The sequence below is a fragment of the Aphelocoma coerulescens genome, chromosome 20 (genome assembly GCF_041296385.1).
Source record: "Aphelocoma coerulescens isolate FSJ_1873_10779 chromosome 20, UR_Acoe_1.0, whole genome shotgun sequence".
NCBI lineage: Eukaryota > Metazoa > Chordata > Aves > Passeriformes > Corvidae > Aphelocoma > Aphelocoma coerulescens.
This window is the reverse complement of record NC_091033.1, coordinates 6,538,241-6,560,746: the sequence shown is the minus strand read 5'-3', so window position 1 is coordinate 6,560,746 and position 22,506 is coordinate 6,538,241. Positions and strand designations below refer to the sequence as shown.

General features: G+C 45.1%; 1 protein-coding gene and 1 long non-coding RNA gene across 5 annotated transcripts; one reads left to right on the top strand and one right to left on the bottom strand.

Moving 5' to 3' along the window:
- Window positions 1-1,223: 1,223 nt before the first annotated feature.
- On the bottom strand, window positions 1,224-20,618 carry RPN2 (ribophorin II). Of its 2 annotated transcripts, XM_069034096.1 has the most exons (18): window positions 20,537-20,618; window positions 20,251-20,453; window positions 17,970-18,065; window positions 17,109-17,284; window positions 16,166-16,241; window positions 15,648-15,782; window positions 13,417-13,593; window positions 12,930-13,048; window positions 12,470-12,575; window positions 10,003-10,094; window positions 9,759-9,873; window positions 9,237-9,431; window positions 8,630-8,716; window positions 8,045-8,140; window positions 6,844-6,919; window positions 5,813-5,942; window positions 4,056-4,140; window positions 1,224-1,601 (listed from the first exon to the last, which is right to left on the bottom strand). In XM_069034096.1, the coding sequence occupies exons 1-17, from the start codon at window positions 20,616-20,618 to the stop codon at window positions 4,089-4,091; spliced, it is 2,013 nt and encodes a 670-aa protein (XP_068890197.1). In that variant the 3' UTR covers window positions 1,224-1,601; window positions 4,056-4,088. The 2 variants fall into 2 exon arrangements, with proteins under 2 accessions (XP_068890197.1, XP_068890198.1); XM_069034097.1 differs by lacking the exon at window positions 4,056-4,140 and having other exon boundaries at window positions 20,537-20,585.
- A 267-nt stretch (window positions 20,619-20,885) lies between these two features.
- Window positions 20,886-21,921, top strand: LOC138121017 (uncharacterized). Of its 3 annotated transcripts, none has more exons than XR_011156041.1 (3): window positions 20,886-20,933; window positions 21,326-21,413; window positions 21,550-21,921. It is a non-coding gene; the product is annotated as an uncharacterized lncRNA (long non-coding RNA). The 3 variants fall into 3 exon arrangements; XR_011156040.1 differs by having other exon boundaries at window positions 20,892-21,208; XR_011156039.1 differs by having other exon boundaries at window positions 20,892-21,413.
- The last annotated feature ends 585 nt before the right edge of the window (window positions 21,922-22,506 follow it).

Below are 22,506 nucleotides of genomic sequence, written 5' to 3'. Positions count from 1 at the left end.
TGCTCTCCTTTGGTAACACGCTGCAGCTCTACAGGCACAGGGAAAGTTCTGTCCTAGCATGAAGCATCAGCAGAAAGAATTAGTTACAAAACAAAGCTGCTAAGCAAGCAGTTACAAAAGATGAAGCTAAAAAAAATAATATTCCAGGGTAAATGACTATGAATAGTAGCTTAGCTATTTCTTGCCTAAAACTCCTGCAGTCCCAGAGGACTTGAATGCAGCCCAAGATCTGGTGTTTGAAGGAGTGCAGAGGAGGTCAAAGAAGTTCATTAAACCTCTGTGGATCCATCATAACATTTACCCTGAACGAGCAGGTAGGAACTGCTACACAGGGCAGGAACAGTGAGCTAAGTGTGAGCAACAGCATGGGGAAAAGACAAGGTGGATTTAATAAAGTGGGCTCAGGTCTCACGCACGTGAAATGCTTTGGAGGATTCAGCTCCACACCCTTTATCCACATGCTTGCTTGCTGATGCAATTTTCCTGGATTTCCAGAAGACATTTGATACGGTTCCTTTGCCAAAGGGCCTTTAAAGCAGCTACTCTTGACATGGGATGAACATGGATACAGGGCAAGGAAGGAGCACCTGTTAAGTTTTCCATGTGGAAGTTGCTCATCAGGAGGAGATTTAGGCCTTTGGTTATTACTATCTGTGAGTCCTTCAGCAACCCAAATCTGCTGCTTCAGCACTGCTTGGTGGTCCTGAAGGGAGTAATTAGGTGGGAAATTAAAGCTCAAGTAACTCAGACATGGCCACATGGCAACCAGCAGAATCCTGGCTTTTGGTTTCATAGAACACCAGAGGCAACAACCTCCCTCAAACTTGTATTTGGAGCAACAAGGTTACTGCCAGAGGCTGGAAAGAGAGTGAAGCCACCCCAGGGCCCCCAAACCTGCTGGGTCAGACATGGCCAGGCACACCAGCACCACATCTGGCTCGCCACAAGGGCCTGATGCCGAGGGCCCAGAGCAGCTGGGCACAGCCTGGAGTGGGAGAGAAGAGCCCTTAGCAGAGAAAGGCAGCCACAGCCTCACCCAAGGGACAGGCAGGAGGGAAGTCCCCTCAATAAACACGGCCCCCTGGGAAAGAACATGAAAGAACAGGAAGCTTTACACTCAGCAATGACTCACACAGAACTACCCACCAGAAAAAGCTCTTCTCATTCTCATGTGAGCCCAGCTTCCAGTCACCACCTCTGAGACAGCCAAAACACACCACTCATTCAAAACAAAGGACCATTCTTTCCTCTTTATTCACAAATCTTTAGGATGAGGAAAGGGCATCTGGGGAAAAGCAGATTTGTATTTTCTTCTTCCTTTTTCTCAAAATGAAATTCAAATGTCCTGGGAGAAGGGGGGAGGATCCAAGGGAAGAAAAGATTTTCCACATTCATATGAAAAGCACTCCAGTAGCATGAACACAATGATGAAAATGAAGATCTTAAAAAAAGTTTAACTGGCACCCTTTTTGACTTAATATATAAAAAAGAATCATCCTCTGTCTTCCTTCTTCTGGCCTTGCAGTTACTTATTTGCTTCTGTTCTGAAGGCATTTGCTTTGTTTTCCACATTTCTTCCATTCTTCTGGTACTAGTGTGTCCTGGAAAGAAAAATAAAAAAAATTAACTCTTCCAGGCAACAAAGCACTTCCTTCTACAGTACAGGTGTCCCCAGATCCCTCATTCTCTCTCAAAAGCAGCTTGTTGGATAAGCTTCCCCAAAGCAGCTTATTTGAGTGATAAAACCAGTACTGCTCTGGAATGGGGGATGGAATTCAAGGAGCATGGAAATGGTCAGAGAAAAGAAAGATTAATTTCTGGTGCAAAAGGGATGAATGTGCCTATTAAATTATAGAATTGAACAAAAAAACCCCAGGCTGAAGGTAAAGCCTGCAAGTACCTTAACTTCTCCTTTTAACAGGGCTGATCCATCTGCTGGGAATTGTTGGTCCATGTAAACACAAAGATCTTCCAGTCCCCAAGAAGATCAAGCAGACTCATGTTAGCACAGCAGACCCAACTTTTCAGGGTCCTTTTGCCTTCCATGATGCCAGACACAGGCACACATAGCATGACACTCTTAACTGACATAGCTGGGGCATCAGAAAACTCAGCAATGAGGAAAAATGCTTGCAACTCCATATGGCAGCTACATCTAACTTAGGGTTTGTGGATATTAAGTTACTTGCAAGATCTTAGGGCCACAGAGATGCTCTGAGAGCCGGAGCCCCTCTGCTCTGAGGGAAGGCTGAGGGAGTTGGGGATGCTCTGCCTGGAGAAGACCCCAGGGAGACCTCACTGTGGCCATGCAGGACTTGAAGGGGGCTTATGAAAGGAGTGAGAGGGATGTTTTATACAGGCAGATGGGGCAGTGGTTTTAAACTGAAAGAGGGCAGGTTTAGATTAGATGTTAGGAAGAAAATTTTTACACAGAAGGTGGTGAGGCACTGGCACAGGTTTGCCTAGAGAGGTTGTTGATGGCCCATCTTTGGAATTTGTTAAAGGCCAGGGTGGATGTGGCCCTAAGCAACCTGGTCTTGTGGAAGGTGTCCCTGCCTATGGCAGGGGGGTTGGAACTAGAGGACCTTAAGGTCCCTTCCAACCCAAACCAGTCTGTGATTCCGTGATCCTCTAGGATTACTTACAGCCCAGAAGGAATGAAGGAGTTAAAATACTAGGCTGAGAAACAGGAAACATGCAGGCTGTGGAGAACATGCTCATGAGGCACTTGGTAACAGGCCACTAAAAAGCTGCAAACCACTAGCCCAAAGTGATGTTAAAGAGAAGCATCCAGGAGCCTGAACAGCAAACACAGCAGTCATCTACAAGGACAAGTGACAGCCACCTCCAGTTCCTCTCCAGTAACTTGCTGTACCTTTTTCTGTGCTCCAATACCTCAAAACACTCCAGGGAGAGAAGAGACAGCAAAAGGGTGTTTTTCTGAGGGACATGATGCCAAATTCTCCACAGGTGATTTCCACACAACCATCCTGAACACTCCCTGATCTACAGACAGGAGCTCTCACCACAGTGCACACCATTTGTGTGGCACAACCTCCCAGTGCTGGTTTTGATTTGCACCACAAAAACTGGGCTCCATTCAACTCCCCACATGCCTGGAGCACTGACTACGGACGTGAGAGGAAGCAGATGTTCAGGAGATGTACCTGTGCAGCACATTGCACAGTGATTTGTGTCATCACAGGACCCATCCCAGAAGCTCTCCCTCTTCCCCACAACAAACCAGTGCACTGAACAAGGAATGAAGCCCCCCCATGCACACATGCTCAGAACTGGGCAGTCCTGCCTCCCACACCAGTGTGTGCAGAGCAAACTGGGACTTTACCTCTTGGAAAGAAAGGAAAGGAAACAAAGGGCTTTCTGCTGGCAAATGGCAATGGAGACCAATCACACAACTGTATGGAATGGAGGGGGCTGGGAACTGCTGCTGCCTGAGCCATCATGACCAGTTCAGTCTAATGGGAGGGTGACCCAGGACTGGGTTGTGCTCTCAGCTGAGAGAGGTGGTGCTGACCTGGCTTTGCTGCACAGAGCTCTCACCACCCCAAATGAGGATGTAATTCAGCAGGCAGAGTGCCTGGCAGCTGAATAGCCAGAATACTGCAGGTGGGGATAGGGAGTACCAGCAGCAGGATGGGAACAGCCCCAGTATCAGCCACTTTCATCAGGTCTCCTCTAGATGACATTACTAATAATTTATTTATAGGAGCAATAATATTGTTTAACCTAGGTTTATTTCATCACCTGAGAGCTGCTTGGTGCCCGTGACAGCATATTTACATGTGCACATATCACCACACAGACTTCAGACAGTTAAGGAAATCACACAAATGCAATTCAGTCTCAGAGAACATGTACTGCTAATATGCCAACACAGCTGCAGCAAAGGCACCCAAGGACTGATTTAAAGCCCAATAAGCAATGCTGGGGGAAGCAGCTTCAGCTCACATATTTTTTGTCAAAGGAGTGAGTGATGAGGTGAAATGAAACAGGCAGCATGCCCAGGGAAAGGCAAAATCCAAAAAGGCCCTTACTTCCTGAAGAGCTGGTCACTAGCAAACCCCCTTTTACCGCAGTGTTCTATACTTTGCCAACCTACTGCTCTGCTCTGCAGCGATCCTGCCAAAAGGAGAGAGGGAGAAAGGTTCAGAGAAGACAGGAAGGAAGACAGCAGCCCTGTTCCAGGAACCAGACTCAGTGACAGAAATGCAAAAAGCAAAACCAGGCCTTCTGGTAACTTCTGTAACAAGATGGTTTATACAGCCAGCCCCCTTCCCTCCCCTTCCCATGCCTGCTGTCGGCCTCCACAGCTTCGCCTCAAAGTGCAATCTGGTTAATTGTCACTGCACTTCAGCATCTGAGACAGGCAGGCAGCGTCTTCACAAGGAGATGTCTCTTTGAACTTTAAAGTCATGTACAAAAGGTTTAACTTTAGCCTCAGAGAGAAGTTTTACTTTCAAATCTGCCATTGTAGTTGCAGCTTCGTGTCATTTACCGTGAAAAAGCACACGGACACCCCCTGCAGTGGTTTGAAGGAGGAACTAACCACCTGCATCTATGTGCTAACAGAAGCCCTGGTTGAGCCAAGACAGAAATTTGCTTCATTGTATTATTTTGCCCCAAATCTGTATCCTAGGCAATCTCCACTTAATAACAATGTCTCATTACACTTTAAATGAAAAAGGAAACATTATTAAACAACACAACAGCCCCAGGGGCAACAAAATTCCCATTGGAAGTTATGCAAACAAGATAAAGTGTTACAGTGGAGAGGGCTGGACATCTAAGGGAGCAAGGCTGAGAAAGCTGGGAGGACAGTATGGAAATGGTTTATTACATTAATCAGCCTCCTTGACACAACCATAAAAGTAGAGATGTTTTAAAGAAATCAAATCAATGCAACCCTCCTGAAAATTATATTTCTTAGGTTTTTTTACAGCTCTTGTCCCAGTTTTAATAGAGTGTAACCAAAAAAGTGAGAACCCAGGGCTATCCATGCAGATAGGTATTCAGGGATAAGCTCCCAGTGGCTGAAAAAGGGGAGAGAGAGGAAAGCACAGGTGTGATGGCATAGCAGGTCAGTAAGATCATCTTCAAAGCCAGATGCTGCATTAGTACAAAAGGGCTAAAGCTGAAGTGTCACACGGACACTGTGTGTGGCAGAAGTGAAGGAGAGGGAATGGTGTGACCTCTAACCAATGCACTGCACTGGAAGTTTGGGTCACCAAACTGCTGGCTGCCCATGCCAGGGCAGTCACAAAGGCACTGCGTGGCAGAAGACACAAGTGTGCAGAATGAATCCAATGCCAGTACAGAAATGAACGCTGTATCCCTAATATCTAGCAGAACTTTCCCTGGGTTTGCTAGTGTTTGTTGCCTCTTGTCTGTTGCTGCAAAGCTGATAAGCAGCTGCTTCCCTTTTCTCCACAATCTCCTCTTAGCTAGAGGAAAACAACAGTAATTTACTTGTGCCTTACCTTCCTCCTCTCAAAACCTTTATCACAAGCAGAGCTCCCAATAGTTGGGCCTCTCCTGAATTCAAAATGGCTTTCACAATCTAATATAATTCTAAGAGCTTGCTTCAGCACATGCCACATGACCAATTCTCTCTGCAGGAGCTGTACCTCAGGGACAGCCCCTTACTGCCCTGCTCAGTTCAAGAGGCAGGGAAGTGGAGCTGAGCAGCCCAGCCCCACACACAAGGTCCAAGAACCCAAACCAGTGTTCACTGACAGACAGCAGCACCCTGTGATCTCCTCCCCACTGATGTCAAAGCTGTGCCCCCCCTTACCGCTTCACAGCTTTCTGAGCCAGCATCCTGTTGCCTGCCAGGAATGTGATGCCACCCAAAATGGCCAAGTACTTCAGAGTCTGGAACATGTTGAGCTGAGTCCAGTAGACATACATGAGTCCCAACATTGCTGGGGGGAAAAAAAAGGAGAGCCCATGGCTGAAACTGCATTTCAAAGACCAACCATTTGTTATCCTCAGAACAACTGTACTGCCAGGCCTAAGCATTTGGTTTCTATCTCATCTCTGAAGCTCCGAATGGCAGATCTAAAGACTACATATTATTGCCAGGGAATGAAGACATCTGGGTCCCCATTCTGGAAAGAAAATGTGACACTGACAGCTTGCAATCAACCCTCCTGTGGCAGAATTATGGACATATTATAGACATTAAGGGCTATTAAAAAGAGGAGGATACTCTGGATTTCAATAGGGGATATTAACCTCACACATCTGTAAGGGCTTACAGCTTTATAAAGCTTCCAAGGAAGCTGACTTGGACTGAGAAACATAATGGCATTTGGAAATCAGTAGATTCCATATTCTCCCAACCTGCTATGTTTTTGAAACTCTACCAAGACATTAAATAACTGTGTGACCAAAGGCACAATAAAATTGATGAAAAAAATTGGTTCAGCCAAAGAACCAGAAGTGTTTTCATGGGAAGAGCTTTAAAGAAAGGATGTAGCCATTCACCGTTAACACAGTCCCCCACAGAACCTCCCTGCTCTCAGAGGATAAACATGCAATAAAGAAAGTGTGACCTCTGGAAATAAGAAGTTCTATTAAGTACAGATAAATGGAGTGAGAGAGGGGCCCGGATAATGAAGGCTGTTATAAGCTGATGGCCAAAACAGGTTTATCACCATATTAACAGTCATGAAAAGCAGGAAGGCAGATGGAAACAAAGAGAATAAATGTTATGCTGTTATGTCATTAGAGTTAATAGACCACGAGCCCATTAACCACAGGCTCTCATCTGTAACTCCCAGGTGAGGAGGTCAAACACAGCAGAAAGCCTCTGACACTTACCAGCATGTCCCATGTGAAAAACAATGGTGCTGGGAGAAAAGCTGAAGTTGGAGATGTTGGCACCTATCTTGATCCACTAAAAGGAAAAGAAACAAAACTGGAGTGTAACAGCCTTGTAAACACAAGCTTTTATTTTAAGCTTCAGTATCCTTCAAGCCTGTTTGCTTTAAGATCTTCAGTGAATCCAGTGTATTCTCTACAGAAGCACTTGTTTACTACTGCAAGAGGAGAGAGCAGTAATTTTGCTAAAGGCAGCATTGTTGAGCTCTTTCAGTATTTCTTCTGCTACTTCTGACTGCCCTAATGCAGTTCCTCAAATAAACTGATGAGAGTACTGCTCCAAATTTAAATACTGAAAAAGAAATAGACATTGCTATTTCCATCCAGTTGAATTAATTTCCATTAAAAATACCAAAACCAAAAAAAGGTAATGCTCTCTTTTCGGACTCATCCAAAAAACAACTACAGATACAAGATGTTTGCTCATAGTATCATTTTTAGATTTTGACTACAAAAGATAAAGGCATGGAGGGTAGAAAAGAGGAGCAGCAACAATGAGTTTTTTCATTGAAGCATCATCAACTTGTATATTGTGAACTCCATAGACCAGAGGACACGACTGCCTGAATGCCAGCTTTCACTGAGACTGGCAAATGGGAAATTACTCTTGGAATCAGTTTCATCTTCCAAATAAGGAATAATTTAACTTGCCTCAGTGAGATTTTTTTATTGCATTAAGTTCAAAACACTGACCTGATGATACAGTGAGTAGCAGAGCATGTTTCAACTACAGACACTCAAATGTCCATAAATGGGAATTCAGTCTGATAGGATTAAGTAACACAGATTTTGTGATGGATTTATTACATGTGAGGCAGAATAACTGCTTTTTTCCTGTGGAAGTCTAATGTTATTACAACTTAATCAGCCCACTGTTATTCACCATCCCCAGCTGAAGCACACTGAAGAAACTCATCCACCTACTTCAATTTGGCAACAGTGTTATTCTGCTTCAACTACAACCTCAAAAAACCAAACCAGACCAACGCTCTGCACTGACATCTGCTAGCTGTGACTCCAGCACTGCTGTGCCAGTCATGATTAACAAAGAGTTTTAGCAAGAAATTGACCTGTCCAACCTCCTAAGTGACTCTGGACTGGACAGGAAAAGGTATTCTCTTTTGTGACCCAGTTCACTCACCAGGATGAGCAGCAAAAGCAGTGGGGAGAGAACCAATGCTGTGAAAGTGTTGGACACCACTGTGGGAGGCCTCTTCTCAGGTTCCCTGAAGAGGTGCTGCAAACAAACAAAACCATGAGGAGGAGTATTCCAACAGAGCAGCTTCTCTGCTCCCCAGATGACCAGTTGCAGCCCTGGTGCTGTTTTCAAGAGGTTCCTCTGGATGAGAGCCATTCTTCTTAATGCAAAGCCTGACTCTCTTTAAAGCAGTCTATTCCAGTCTCTGCACATTTGATTTCTTGCACAGTTAACTTTTCCTTGCACTCACAGAAGCACTTGTTAGCTTGACACCAGCACAGATGGCTGGAACAAAGCAGAGACCTTTCTGTGGTGCTTACCTGGCCAAATTTTCATGCTTGAGTCTTCTCACTGACACCAATTGCTCTCTCACAGGTAGAACACACAGCTTATTTCTTCATACACCAGAGAACTCCAACAAATTTCTCTCCATTAAGCAGTAACTCTGGTCTTCCTTTAATTACATTACTTACAAATACATTATGATGAGAACACTAGGCCCTCATCTCCACACAATTTTGACTGTACCTGGATTTCAGGTTTGGGAACAAAGAGGTTCTTGGACTGGACGGTGGATGGTGCATCCTCTTCTGGGAACGTGATCACAACATCAGCCTGAAATGAAATCATGCAGCTTCATGCATTTAGATCTAAATGTATTAATAAAATCTATTCTATTACTGTGCTCTATTTCCTTATTTGCCAATCTATGATCTACATAATTTTTAAAGGAAACTGAGAAAAAAAGACACCAGATTTTTTAAGAAGCAACTTCTCCTAAACAGAGGCAGTAATGCCATTCAGCCATCATTAAGAACTGGACTTATTTCCAGCAGAGAAAGAGCAGAGAGTTTAAACCTTGAGAGCTTGCTGTGAAATTACAATCAAACCCATAAACCTTCTGAAGTTTCTGCACCACCACATGATGAAATGAATGTTAATTTCTGTCTTGCTTTCATGTTTACTTAAAACTTGCAATGAACAGCAAACCTCAGAGCCCATAAATGGCCAAAAGGATTCTGATTCACTATGAAGAGTAAAACATTTGAGCTTTTTGCTTCCAAGCCTGTACCATGCTCTCCTGTTAGACTGCCAGTAATGCCAAAATCAAATCACCCCACTTCCAGCTATATACCACATTCCACAGGATTGGATTTTCCAGAGTGGCATCTCCAATGATCAGGTAAAGAGTGTAGGTCCCAGAGGCAGAGTCAAATTCAGTCTTTCTTTCAGAGGTATCCAGTTCAAACTTGTACACATTCTTGCTGTCTGGTTCTGCAACAAACACCACCTCCTGGCCAGTCTTTTGGTTGTGAAGTCGGACAAAAGTCTGCAAGGAAGATTGTAACATTCAAGGACTTTTTCAGCCAACAATCTACATTAAAAAAAAAAAAATTCAGAAGTGTGTTTTTACAATGCAGACTATGTGCACTCAATGTGTGGAGTTAAATACAACACAATACCAGAGCCAGGATAGGTTTCATTTAACAGACAAAACAAATGAAGTGAATCTCCCATCTACTGAGATCAGTGATCTTCACAGTCAGAAACATGAGGCTTCTCAAAACCTATCAAATCTTTTCAAGAGCAACTGTCAACTCAGATGCTTCATGATGGAACATCTTGGTAACACAGCAATGACAAAAATTGTCCTAACCTGGTGAGGGATGAGTTCAGCTCCACTGTTCACATCTATCAGCTGGAAGGATAAAGCAAAGTTCTGATGGCTGTCAGCAGTGAACGAGCCCTTGGCTTTGGCTGGGTAAGCTACCCTAGGAGGAAAAAAACCCACAGAGAACTGAGGTGATCTTCCAAGAGAAGGCCTGGTGCTCAGAGAAACCAAGGCTCTAGTCTAGAGTCAGGATTGCCCTTAAAGGATCACACACCCCATGCTGTTTTACCTGGTTGTTTTTGGTGCAATGCTCTGATCTTTATCCACGGTAGAAAGATCTACATTAGTAATCCCCACTTCTGTGGAAACTTTTACTTTCAGCTGCAACAAAACACAATAGAAAATTCCTCAGAGCGCTCTACACACCAGTTATGGTCAAGTTCATTGCAGAGGCTTTACCTCTTCTGCCCCTCTTCCCCAAAGAGGGTCTTATGACTAAGCTCAAGTCAGAGCCTAACCTGAACAGAAGGATCTACAGCAATTTACCTTCTGGCAAAACTCCTGAACCAGTCACTCATCCTGAGCCATCCCCTTCCTGCCTGCACAAGCAGCCAGCTCTGCAGACACCAACTTCTCAGGCATGCTGGAATTAGCTGCCCTTGAGAGAGCTGTTTTTAATGAAACTACCCAGATCCAACTAGTTTGCTTTTTGAACTAGCAGAAACCAGCTATTAAAGATTACATCACATATAATACAACTTAACACTGCCTGTGCATATGTCCTTCTACTTTCTGGACAGCAATTTGAGACAAGAGGTCTCCAGATAGCAAGCAACCAGTTCTGCCTCTGTTGGCTCCTAGAGCCCAACAGGTTTCCGTTGATTTTATTACCAGCAGGCAAACGCCAAAGCATTCCTGCAGACCTGCACTTTATCCAGCAAGTTTTCCTTCAGAGTCACAGCATTCATCACTTAGTGCAGGGCAGCCAATAAGGCCCTGCCATTTATCACACTCCTCTGTGTTAAGTGCAGTATAAACCCCAAGCAGAGAAATAATTTCCTGCCCTTTCCCCAGCCCCAAACCACAGCCCATCCAGGCACTGAGGCGAGGGTTTGACTGATTTCAAGTCTTCTCTCAAACATAAGCAGTTACTGCAGTCTGTAGTTTTTAATTAGCACATTTGTTCTCACAGCTTACAAATGCTCCCCTAGAGAACTGAAGTTTCATTGCCAAGATATTTTTCATCTTATACTACAATTTGTTATTACAGGTTTGCTCATGTGAACCAGCTCCACACCCTCAGCCCAAAAAATAATTCACAGGGAACCTGTGGGAAAAATATGTAAAAACATTAACTAAACTATTCAGGTCAGACTTCAAACACAATCATCTTGGCAGTTCCTTTACAACAAAAAGTGTAATTTCAGAGAGAGGCTACCGCTAAAAATGGATCCATTAACATGCAGATGATTAAGGCTAACTTTAGCACAGCCTTAACTTGTTCCAAGACTGGGGCAAAGAAAGATGGACTAATGAAATATTAATTTTATAAAAGTTGTGTGAAGGCAACTCAGAGCTGCTGCACACAGCCCCTCCAACTGCACAGTACACAAACATCTCTCAAATATTTTAATGCCAGGAAATGTAGTCTCTGCCTGAGTAATAACCCACTGGTTTAGCTCATTACTGTCAAAACGATGGTGCATTAAGGACAATTAATGCTAATAACAGTAAGGAAAAAAGCAGCTCCCCAGCAGTCCTCCCCCGTAACAATGTGTCTTATTAGCAGCTGTTCCCACAAAGCTGCCGGGGCTAATACATTCCTGCCGGTGCCTCCCTGTGCCAGCCCCAGCTTAAGCAGGACAATCCAGCCCCTTCTGACACCCCTGAGTGCCATTACTGCTCCACTGACAGAGTCAATTTGATACTCAGAGTAAAGGTCAGCAGTTGTTTAAGTGTCCTCCTCCAAGCTAAATATGTTGGAAGACTTGAAATGCTAATTGTTTCCTTAAATAGGTGATTGAGGGCAAAAATTAACCCTGGGACCTCTTTGGAGAAGAGCATTCTCAGCTGTTGACACTGGGGTGACTACATGAACAGTCACAGAGGTCACATTGCTCTCACTGTAACAAACCTGAGGAAAGGAAAACTCCAAGTGTTTATCTAGAACTGCTCTTCTAGAAAGGTGTGGTCTAACAGCTTTTGCCACCACAAAAGGGGGGCTTATGCATGAAAGGAAGACTTCATCTGCTTTGGTCACTGTTTCTCCACTACAAAATCTTCACCATATACTGGTTTGGAGATGCCAAAAGACCCCCTTGACTCTCTTCTAGGGCTCTAGAGCTGATACAAACAGACAACAACAAATGCTCAGCTTCCATACATCAGGCAATCCCCAGACAACTGAAAGCCAAACCTTGAGATTTATGGGCTCAAATCTGGAGTGCTCTGAAGAACTAACACTTGGTAATCATTTCTGCATATCGACTTAGGGCTGCCATATAAACACTTCCACTGTTTCCCGTTGTTCATATGCTGTCAGATCAGCATCTCAGTGATAAGTCAGGTTTGCAATTGACACAAATCCCTTTTGATCATATATTAATCTGGTTACTGGCCATAATCCTGAGTCAAAATCCAATGCATTACAGAAAAACATGTGATAAAAATTCCATACAACATCCTTCACAAGTATAAATAAAAAGCTGTTTCAGTGAATAGGCACACAATGAAAATACATCAAAGAGCATACTCACTTCCACTTTGTTAGCAATAAATCGCTTATCTCCATCTACACTGATAGAGAAATCATAATATCCACTTGCAGGTTTCACATTCATGAAGTTCAGCTCAAAGAAATCTCTGTAACAACAAAACCCAAGGTGTTAAACCTCCAAATACGCTGCATTAAATAGGTAAACAAACACAGCACAAAGCTAACATTGCTAAGTGCAGCAGAAAAAGAATTCTTCAAAGCTGACCAAAGTCAAAGAACGTTGGAATTTCCCACTCCCAGTGAAAAGAAAAAACAACAGAAATTCACCATCACCACCAAATGTGCTCAGTCACGCGACACCAACAAAACACAACCACAGCATTTTGAGTCTTCTATCACAGAAACATTTCTCTGGTGGAAAAACACTCATGGAAAGTAAGTCCAACATTGTTTAAATAACAGCTGTTTGCCTTACTCTAAAAATAATCTTATTTTCTTACCCAGCAAGAGTAAATGGTAGCTGTTGAAGGACAGTGGCTTTGCTAGACACAGACTTGGCTTGGTCAAGCTTTACAGAAACTTGAGTCAGTAGCTGGGACATAACATTGGTCACTTGCAGCTGCAAGAGAAAAACCAGCATTTTTGTGAAATCTGTCCCAGAAGGAATGCAGGAGCACAGACAACTCGGTACCCCTCTGTGTTATGCACCCAGAGTTCTCCCCTGCTCAGCATCCCACATTCCCTTGTTCCTTCTAACGCAATAGGGAAGGTGAAGAGCTGGCTTCCACACCGTGCCTTCTTGAGGCAGTGTCTGGTAAGCCCTGGTAAGCCAAGGTTCCTAAAAATCACTTCGTAAAAGCACTAAAATCCCACATCTACTGGAACCTGAGTCACAGAGCTAAAAGTGAGAGACAGCACCTTACACTTTCAGTCAGCCCAGACCTACAGTTACACAGACTGAGCCAAGACTTGGGGCTAAGGCCTTACCCTGAGTACGGGCTGATGATGAGACACGGCCGCAGGCCCATCAGGGACAACGATGACGGGCAAGTGGAAGCGGTTCTGGGATAAGGAACTTGCAGCACGAGCAACGCTGAAGGCCTCTGACAGTGTCTCAAAGTTCTTCTTGCTAAAAATCGCATTCATCAGCTGGATAACTTGATCCTGAAACAGGAAAAGGCAATCACATATAAGCACCAGCAGCTTACCACAACATTGCAAACTGGCTCAGTATGTTATTAATGAAAACATTATTCATAAAAGGCTGTTTAATTTTCCATTTGCTTTAAAAATACTTCAAGTTATGAGGCAACCCAAAACGATCTACCTTTGGAATTTCACATGTGCATTCTTATTCTTGGCTGGGAGGTTCCAACCACAATGGCTGGAACTGTGCTAAGAGCTTGGAAAAGCAGAATTTGGATCCACCTCTGCAAATGACGTGTTCCGGAGTGGAAGATGTCACCAGCTCCACTACCCAGACTGCATGTGGCTGCAAAAAGACAATTTGGCTGCAAGAGCTGCACAATTGTCTTCATACAGTGGAGCAGGACCAGGCTTGATATCCTGGCTACCTGCCAGGATGGGAAGGCCACGAAGCAAAGCATCCCAATGGCTCTGGAAGGAGGAAGTCTAGGCCCATGCAGGCTTATCCCCTCAGGCTCAGCAGTGTCCTCAAGCTAAGAGGATTAGCTTTAAAGCAGTACCACCAGGAGCACAGAGCCAGCTCAGGCTTTGGGATGTGCCAAAGCTAATTTGTTCTCTCCAAAGCAGGAGTGGGACTGCATCCCCCCCAGCTGTTTTTGTAGGCTGACTTGGTAGGGTTAGGGCATCTGCACCACACTGCATATTATTCAGTACCCCTCATTATTCAGCTTCTTCCATCACTGCCTGCTAGTCTGGAAAAACAGAGGAATTGGCTACCTGTACTTTGAGCCAAACAAAGGATTTGGGGCTAAATTCTAATGAGAACAGTCAAAGACAATCCCAAATAAAGCAAAGGGATACAACTTAGTGACCTACAAAGAACGCTTTTAAATTAAATCCTCTGCATCTCAAATTTTCACTCTCCTGCTTGTATCAGGTAAGCACCAAACAATACCCCAACTAGAGAAAGCATCCAGACAAATGCTACAAAACTCCTGCACAATGCAAATCCTGCAGTGTTTTTCATGTCTGTGGAGGGCATGGCACTGCTCCAGACCCTAATCACCAACTGACACTCTCATTGAAGTTGTGGGGAGGAAAAAAAAAGCAGCTGTTTTCTCAAATATTACATGTTATTTTTTAAAGACAGTTTCGTGGCATTCCAAAGGCACTCTCACCATTCACCAGAGATAAAGCCTTAAGCCCCAACAGCAGCACTTCTGACAGCACAATTCTGAAAAAAACCCCTAAACAATTTTCCTTAATTGGTCTTTTTTTAGCATCATTTGGATGCTGACAGTTTGAATTGTGCGTGGCAGAATCATCACCTCAAAAATGACATCAAAATTACCTTTCATTAGTCTGTTTGGCAGTAGTGTGGAAAAGAGCCAGGACTGAACTCAGATGTCTTACACTGGCTTCAGTCTTAACCCTGCCACTTTGGCTCATGCTTTAGGGAGTTGCCATTCTCACTCCAAAGTACATCTAACTCCATTAACTTGTGGGAAAAAAAAATCAAGTGGATAGCTTGCAGTAATGATTTCTAGCTTAACCAAGATCAAAAGAAATTTCCAACAGTCTTTCATCTTAGACAACAAGTTTTTTCATCTGGATTCCTGCAGGCACATGGTAATGTTGTCTCTCTTTTGGGCACCCCAAACTCGGGTGCCTGCATTTCCTCACAGATAAGTAACATTTGCAAAACACTTTGAAATGCTGGAAAGTGCTACACAAGTGCCAAATACCAGAACAAACTCTCAAACAAGGGTTTTTTTTCAACACCATGTCTCAATAAACAAAGAAAAGCTAAGCCTCACTTGCAATTTCCCTCTGTACATTTGGAAAAGGAAAAAACCCAACAAATCCAGCCTGTGATCTTTAGGTTGGAATTTCCTCTTAGATTCTGTTTCCTAGCACTCCTGCCACAATGTCCCTTTTCATTGAGTGTGCTCAATACTTTTTCCAATAGGAATTCTACCCAGTTACACAGGGCTCTTGCACTGCACCACAGGGACTGTGCAGATCCTTTTTGGGAGTTGGAGTGTGCAATGGAGGAAAAGGCAGGTACAGACCTCCTTTATTGCTGGCTCTGTACCCACATGGTCTGACAGCTTATAGGCAGCAGCAACAAACAGGGCAGTAGTCTCAATTCCTTCTTCAAACTGTAGGTAAACTCCACCCAGGTCATCCAAGCGAGCGACAAGATCCTGACAGAAAGAGTTATTAAAATATAAATTGCATTCTGGTAGATCCACAGAAGTTCTCTCTGCTGTTAGGCCAGCCTGTAATCAAAAATTATCTGTATGGGATCAATGATGTATTTTATAACAGTCATTTAGAAACAGGAAAAAAGAAAATCCTCCAGCCTTTAGTGGATTTAATTATATGGAAATGTCAGGATTTTCTATGTTTCAGTCCACTGTGAAACAGATAAAAGTCCAAGGAATTATCTGCTTGAAAGCCAAGCCACATCACATCATCAGACAAAATCTGAGTTGGTTTTTCATTTTGTATTTGACATTAATACTTCTTTTTAGTTCCAAAGTGATCTAGCAAATTTCTAAATAATTAGAGAGCACAGTGTTCCTACCTCGATCTCCTCAACAATGCTACTTAGATCTGCCTGCTGGGACAGGTAAGATGCCGTCTCCAAAGCCTGGATGGTTCTTAAACAAGAACAAACAAAACCAAACAAGTGTATGATTAGTCCTTCCTTAAAAGCCAAACATCATTAAAAATCAAAGCAGCAACTGCGTTTTCTATTCTGAATGAAGTGTAAAACAGCTGTTCCTGCCTTCAGTTCACTCAAGAGAATGAATCTGAAGTGGTTTAGTGTTAGCTTAGCATTCATTACAGAATGTCACTTTGGCTGCATCAGCGCTGCAAGAAACTCACAGACTCAAAGGCAGAGAAAAGAACAAACTGATCCCTGCAGAGCACAGATCCCAGACTTGCTACTGAGGCTTCCAGGAATCCATTTTTTTAGTCAACAAAGCAAGTTTTAAAGTTTCCCTTTCTTCCCCAGCCTTTAAGGGACACTCTGTTCTCTTGTTTCACAGTGAAACAAAGTTCTTTGGTGATAAATGCCAAGATTCGTTCAGCTTACTGGCACACATTTTCCAGCTCACAGTGCAGGCACCCCAAACTACAAACAACAGGGCAGAGAAAGAACATCAAGTCTGCTGCAACCATAAATGACACAGAATCATGGTTGGGTATAAAGTAAAAATTCTGTTTGTCAATCCTTTCAGCTGGAGGATATCCTTTTTTGGGATATCTTCCCTTTACTGACCATTATCTTTGAACTAAACTGAATACAGAAGTTCATTTACAAAATCATACAAAAATTGCCCCAAAACATGTATTTCATTACCCTTGAGGAACAGTAATGAACTGGACAAATACATCAAATGAAAACACAGCACCTACTCTACTACATCTATATTACAAATATTAAGCATTTAAATACTCTTTAATTCAAAATCCAGCTGCCTGGAGGATAAACACGTGCATCACTCCTGCCTGAGACTTACGCCAGCACGCTCTCTTCCTTGCTGAGACGAGCAGTGAGAGCACTCAGTGCTTCCTGGGATGCCAAAGGAAGGCCAAAGCCACTCAGGGCACCAACAGCGTGGAAAATTTGGGTGACTGAGGAATCCTCACTGACAGCTGCCAGCAGCAGCTCCCTGGTCTCATTTGAAATGGTGGCCTGAGGAAGAGCAGAGGGAACACAGCGATTCACACTTGAAAAAACATGGCCTTCAAATCACCACTGATTCCTTCCTGAAGCAACACACTAGACTGGTGAACCACTAAAAGCTTCTGGGAAAAATCCATTTATCATTCATTACCTTTTAGTTTAATTGATTAAACGCTTAAGTTTTGCTGTCAACCATCAATCAGTCATGATAATCCATGATTCAGATTTATCCTGGTAACCTGCTACTGCTTTTCATGTGGCATCACATCATTGTGTAGCAGCCAGGGGTAGTGATGACAAAGAGGGCTTGGATAACCCACCCCAGTTCAGCAAGGGTGGTCTGCACCTGTATCCAGCAGTGTTCCAACACCCAAACAGTCTGTCACCCACCCAGGGAGCTTCTAATCAAGACAGTCCTGAGAATTTTAATAAAATGTGCTGCATTTTTACTTAGCCATCAGTGTTTAATTAAAAAACACCCCCTCAGAATTACTCTGGACAAAATACTTGTGTTATATGTTTATATACTTTGCCTTGTGTAGAGCATGCCCAAACATTTATTTACCTAAGGCACAACAGAGAACAATCCACTAAAAGAAAGTAAAAGTTATGCATAAAACAAACCCAAGAACACTATCAAGGCAAGTATTTCTTTGGTAATACCTGTCTGCAGAACTCAGGGCTCCACACTCACCTCACAGCCAGACAGGACCTGGATGGACTGGGCAGCATAAAAGAGGGATTCAACACTGCTGGAGTCCACATGAGATTTGATGAACTTGCATGCAGCCTGTGGAGAAACAGAAGTTAATGTAAACCACTGAGAGGAGATTTAAACGGTACTCTAAGGCAATTCCATGAACACTTTGCATTTTTATACCCCCCAGATCCTATTCTGCCAAGTGCTGCACATAAACCAGGGTGGTTCCTCCTAGAAGACATAAGGAATTTTCACATAAACTCTACTACAACCATAATTCAAACCTAAACTGAGTATAATTATAAACCCTTTCAAATTAAAGTCTTACAGGTATATTTAGTAGGGAAAACCTTCCAGGATAGAGAACAGATGAACGGAAATTCTGTGGGTGAGCTTCCTTTCCAGCTGCATATCACACCATCATTAATGGATAGAAATACAGAATTTCAAAGAATGCAGAGAGAAAAGTGGGGCAAACAGGTACAGCATGAAGGGAAGCAAAGTGACTGCTCCTTAGTTTGTATTAACTGACAGCTGGGTGGATGGATCACTGGGATGCATTTTAAACAGAAAATAACCAAGAATTTAACTGCTCATACATAAATCACAGGGCTTTGAGCATGTGGAGCACAGGCCTTTACAAGCAGGACAAGACTGCATTACATAGGAATATTCCTAGACTTTCTCTTGGCTGAGGAGGATCAGGTTAGAGATTACTTAGTCAAAGCTGACACCCTCAAACCCATGGGCCCCAACGGGATGCAGCCACAAGCGCTCTGGGAGCTGGCAAACCTTATTGCTAAGCCATTCCCCATCATCTTTGGGAGCTCATGGAAAACAGGAGGTGCCTGAAGACTGGAGGAAAGCCAGTGCCACTCCAGCCTTCAAAAAGGGCAAGGAAGAGGACACCAGGAACCACAGGCCAGTCAGCCTCACCTCCAGCCCTGGAAAGGTGTTGGAACAGCTCATCCTGGCTGTCATCTTTAAACACAGGGAGGAAAACAAGGTGATGAAGAGTAGCCAACACAGATTCACCAAGGGGAAATCATGCTTAACCAGTGTGGTAGCCTTCCAGGAGATGACCTTCTCTCTGGAGAAGGACCAGGTGGACAACAAGCTTCCATGAGCCAGCAGAGTGTCCTGGGGACCAAGACCAGTGGTATCCTGGGGTGCACTGGAAACAGCACTGGCAGCAGGTCAGGGATGTGATCCTGTCCCTCTAATCAGCTGTGCTGAGGCACATCTGGAGTGCTGTTTTTGGTGCTGGGCTCCCCAGTTCAAGACAGACAAGGACATACTGGAGGGCTGTGAAGATGATGAGGGACTGGGGTGTCTCTCAGGGGGGAAGGCTGAGGGAGCTGGGACTGTTCAGCCTCAAGGAGAGCTTATCAGTGCACACAGACATCTTAAGGGTGGGTCATTCCATGGTAGATGTTCAAGTATTACACCTAGCTATTATTTTTACTACCTCTAGCTTTTAAATAGCCCCATCCTGTGAAGAGGTGCACTATGCACAAAAAAAAGTCTTATCACAAAATCTTCAGGAGCCTCACAGCTAAGAGCTTGTGTGCAGAACCCAAAGGGAAAGCAAGACCAAATGGTTTAGAACCCCTGTACTGGATGAATCTATGAGGAAAGAACAAACTTCTATTTACAGTTCACATGCACAGGTAAACATCCTCACGCATGTGAGCAGGTGTGCCTGTGTGAGGAGGATGTTACAGGCACAACCTGCAATATTTAAACTAGAAATACTTAGAGACACAGCGCAGTAAGAACTATGTTGGTACCACCAGCCTTTAATTTAGACAATCAATTATATATATAAATAGCGCTGCTTGAATTCAGTACTTGAACCGAAACAAACTAATGAGAACTCTATTTAACAGTACAGCAAATGTGCCACAGGCAGGGAACTTATTCACAAGACAGTTAAACAAATTGATAGCCACACCAACATCACAACGGGCCGTGGAGGAGCGAGCCCTGAAGCCACCATTTACAGGCAGTGAGTGTAAGCGAGCCAGGGCCACGTTTCTGCCCGGACAAAGATGCAATTTATCCAGATAACACAGGAGAGTCGGTAATTACCAGTGACCCTCCGGTACTTACTAAGGATATAACGCACGTACGTTTTACATCCCTCACACGGTCCTGTCCAAGCAGAGCTCGCTCTATAAACTCACATTATAGGAACAATTCGTCTTTCGCTGCTCTGCAGCAGCCCCTCAGTACAGCAAAGCGCCCCCGGGCAGCGGGGCCCTCCCCCGCTCACCTTTTCGTCCGCCACCCGCACCCCGAGGCTGCTGAGTCCCACCACGGAGTAGTAGGCGGCCCGCACGTCGGTGAAGGGCCGCTCCAGCACAGCCCGCAGCCGCGCCAGGTCGCGGGCAGCGAGACGATGGCTGGGGACGAGGGCCTGGGCACTGGCGAGGAGAAGCAGGAAGCTGAGTGCCGCTTCCAGACGCAGCCTGGAGTCTGCGGAGAGATAAACACGTTACTCTGGGTCCCCTCTTCCCCGCAGTACCGATACCGGCCCCGGCCTACCGCCCTCGCCTCACCCGGCGCCGCCATGATGCCGCCCCCTCCCGCGCCACGGCGCCGCTTCCGCCTCGCGCCCCGCCCCTCCCCGGCACGCGCCATCACGCCACGGGGGGGTAAGAGGGACGGCGTATTATGTGAGGGTCCCTCAGCCCAAATACTGCCCTCCACGACAACCTAAAAACTGTGAAAGAGAGTGAAAACAGCGGAGCGGGAGAGGTAGCGGGCGGGGGGAGGGGGGGTGCAGCGGGACCGCCAGGCCGAGGACAGAAGTAACTCCCCCGGGTGGAGGAAGTGGTACGGGCCTCCCGGCGGGCATCGGGAGCGGCCCCTGCCGGGGATGTGGGCTGAGCTGATTGGCCAGGGCGCCTTAAAGGGGCCGTGGCGGGAAAGCGCCCGGGGCTATGGCCGGGTCAGGTTGTGTCGCGTTATGTCGCGTTATGTCGCGTTATGTCGCGTTATGTCGCGTTATGAGTATTTTCACGCCGTGTGCAGCCGTGCAGAGCCGTGCCACGCCGTGGCGTGCTGTGTCACACCGTGTCACACCGTGTCACGCCGTCTGACGCTGTGCCCTGCCGTGCCCTGCCTGCTGTGTCACCCCGACACCGAGCCCCTCGGGATCTGAACGGGGGGGGTTGAGTGGAACTTGTGGGATTTTCAGTTGTTAACCAGTAGCTGATTTGATACTCAAGGTGATTGTGCATGTGATATGATTAAGCAGTTGCATTGTGAACTTCGTTCGCTTGGCTACCGTGCTGAATCAGTTGAGATTTAGGCTGGATGTCAGGAAAAGGTTCTTTTTTCCACAGGGCGGTCGGGCACTGCCCAGGCTCCCCAGGGAATGGTCACGGCCCCGAGGCTGCCAGAGCTCAAGAAGTGTTTGGACAGCGCTCTCAGGCACGTGGTGGGATTGTTGGGGTGTCCTGTGCAGGGCCAGGAGTTGGACTCCATGATCCTTGTGGGTCCCTTCCAACTCACAATATTCTAATCTATATCCTATTCTAACTCTATGATTCTAATCTTTTGTTTTAAGGGCAGTCTGGCCGAGAGGCACCTGGAGTGAAGTCAGGGAACTGAACAGTGACTGAGGAAAAGGTAATTTTGGAAATGTGAAATCACAACCACTGACACATTGACCGCCTGCTCCAAACAGACCCCAGACTCAAATGGAGGGAAGGACTCTGCCTGTGGACAAATTAGCATGAACCATGAGAGATATACCTAGCAAATAGGGTATTGAGTACTAATTAACAAAAAAGTTCTGTAATTTGCAACCAATGAATGCTAATACCTTTGTTAAAATGTATAAATAGTGTAAAGTCTTGATGATCGGGGAGCCAGCCTTTTGTGGGTTATCACCCAGCTCCCTACTTTGTGCAGATTAGAAATAAAATATTAATACCTCTCCTTGGCATGTGAATTGGTGCTGCACACTGGGGAATGAGCCCATGCTTGGGACAACAATCCCGTGCCACAGCCCATGCTGTGCTGGGTGTTGTTTTCCATCTGTTCATTTCTTCCCCCTTGTTTTTCTTTAAGTACCAAATAAAAAGAGACAAAAAAGCAAGTGTAATGTTAAGCCCCAGCTCTGCTCTGCAAAACCCAAACTTCTCGGTTAACCAAGCTGGGTTTCCTGTGGGAATAAATAGCAGTGATTATTTCAGGTGACTCTTGGAAATGGCCATGGCCACGCTATCAGGATCCCTGGGTTCCTCCAGTGAAGCAATGTAGAAGTCAAGGTGCAAAATGGCTTTTTCCTGCGAGTCCCTGGGGATGGGCAGGTGGGCCTCTGTGCCCCTGTCCCCACAGGGGACACAGCATGCCATCCATGGGTGACAGACACCCATCCCACCGCTCACTGTCCTCCTGTAAGGCCCCAAAATTTGGGGAAAAGGGCTGTGCTTCCTCCTGCAGAGGGCACTGGGAACTTGTGCTTTTTGCTTTCTGGGAAAGATCCCCTGGAGCCGGTGCAGCTCCCACTTGCACGCCC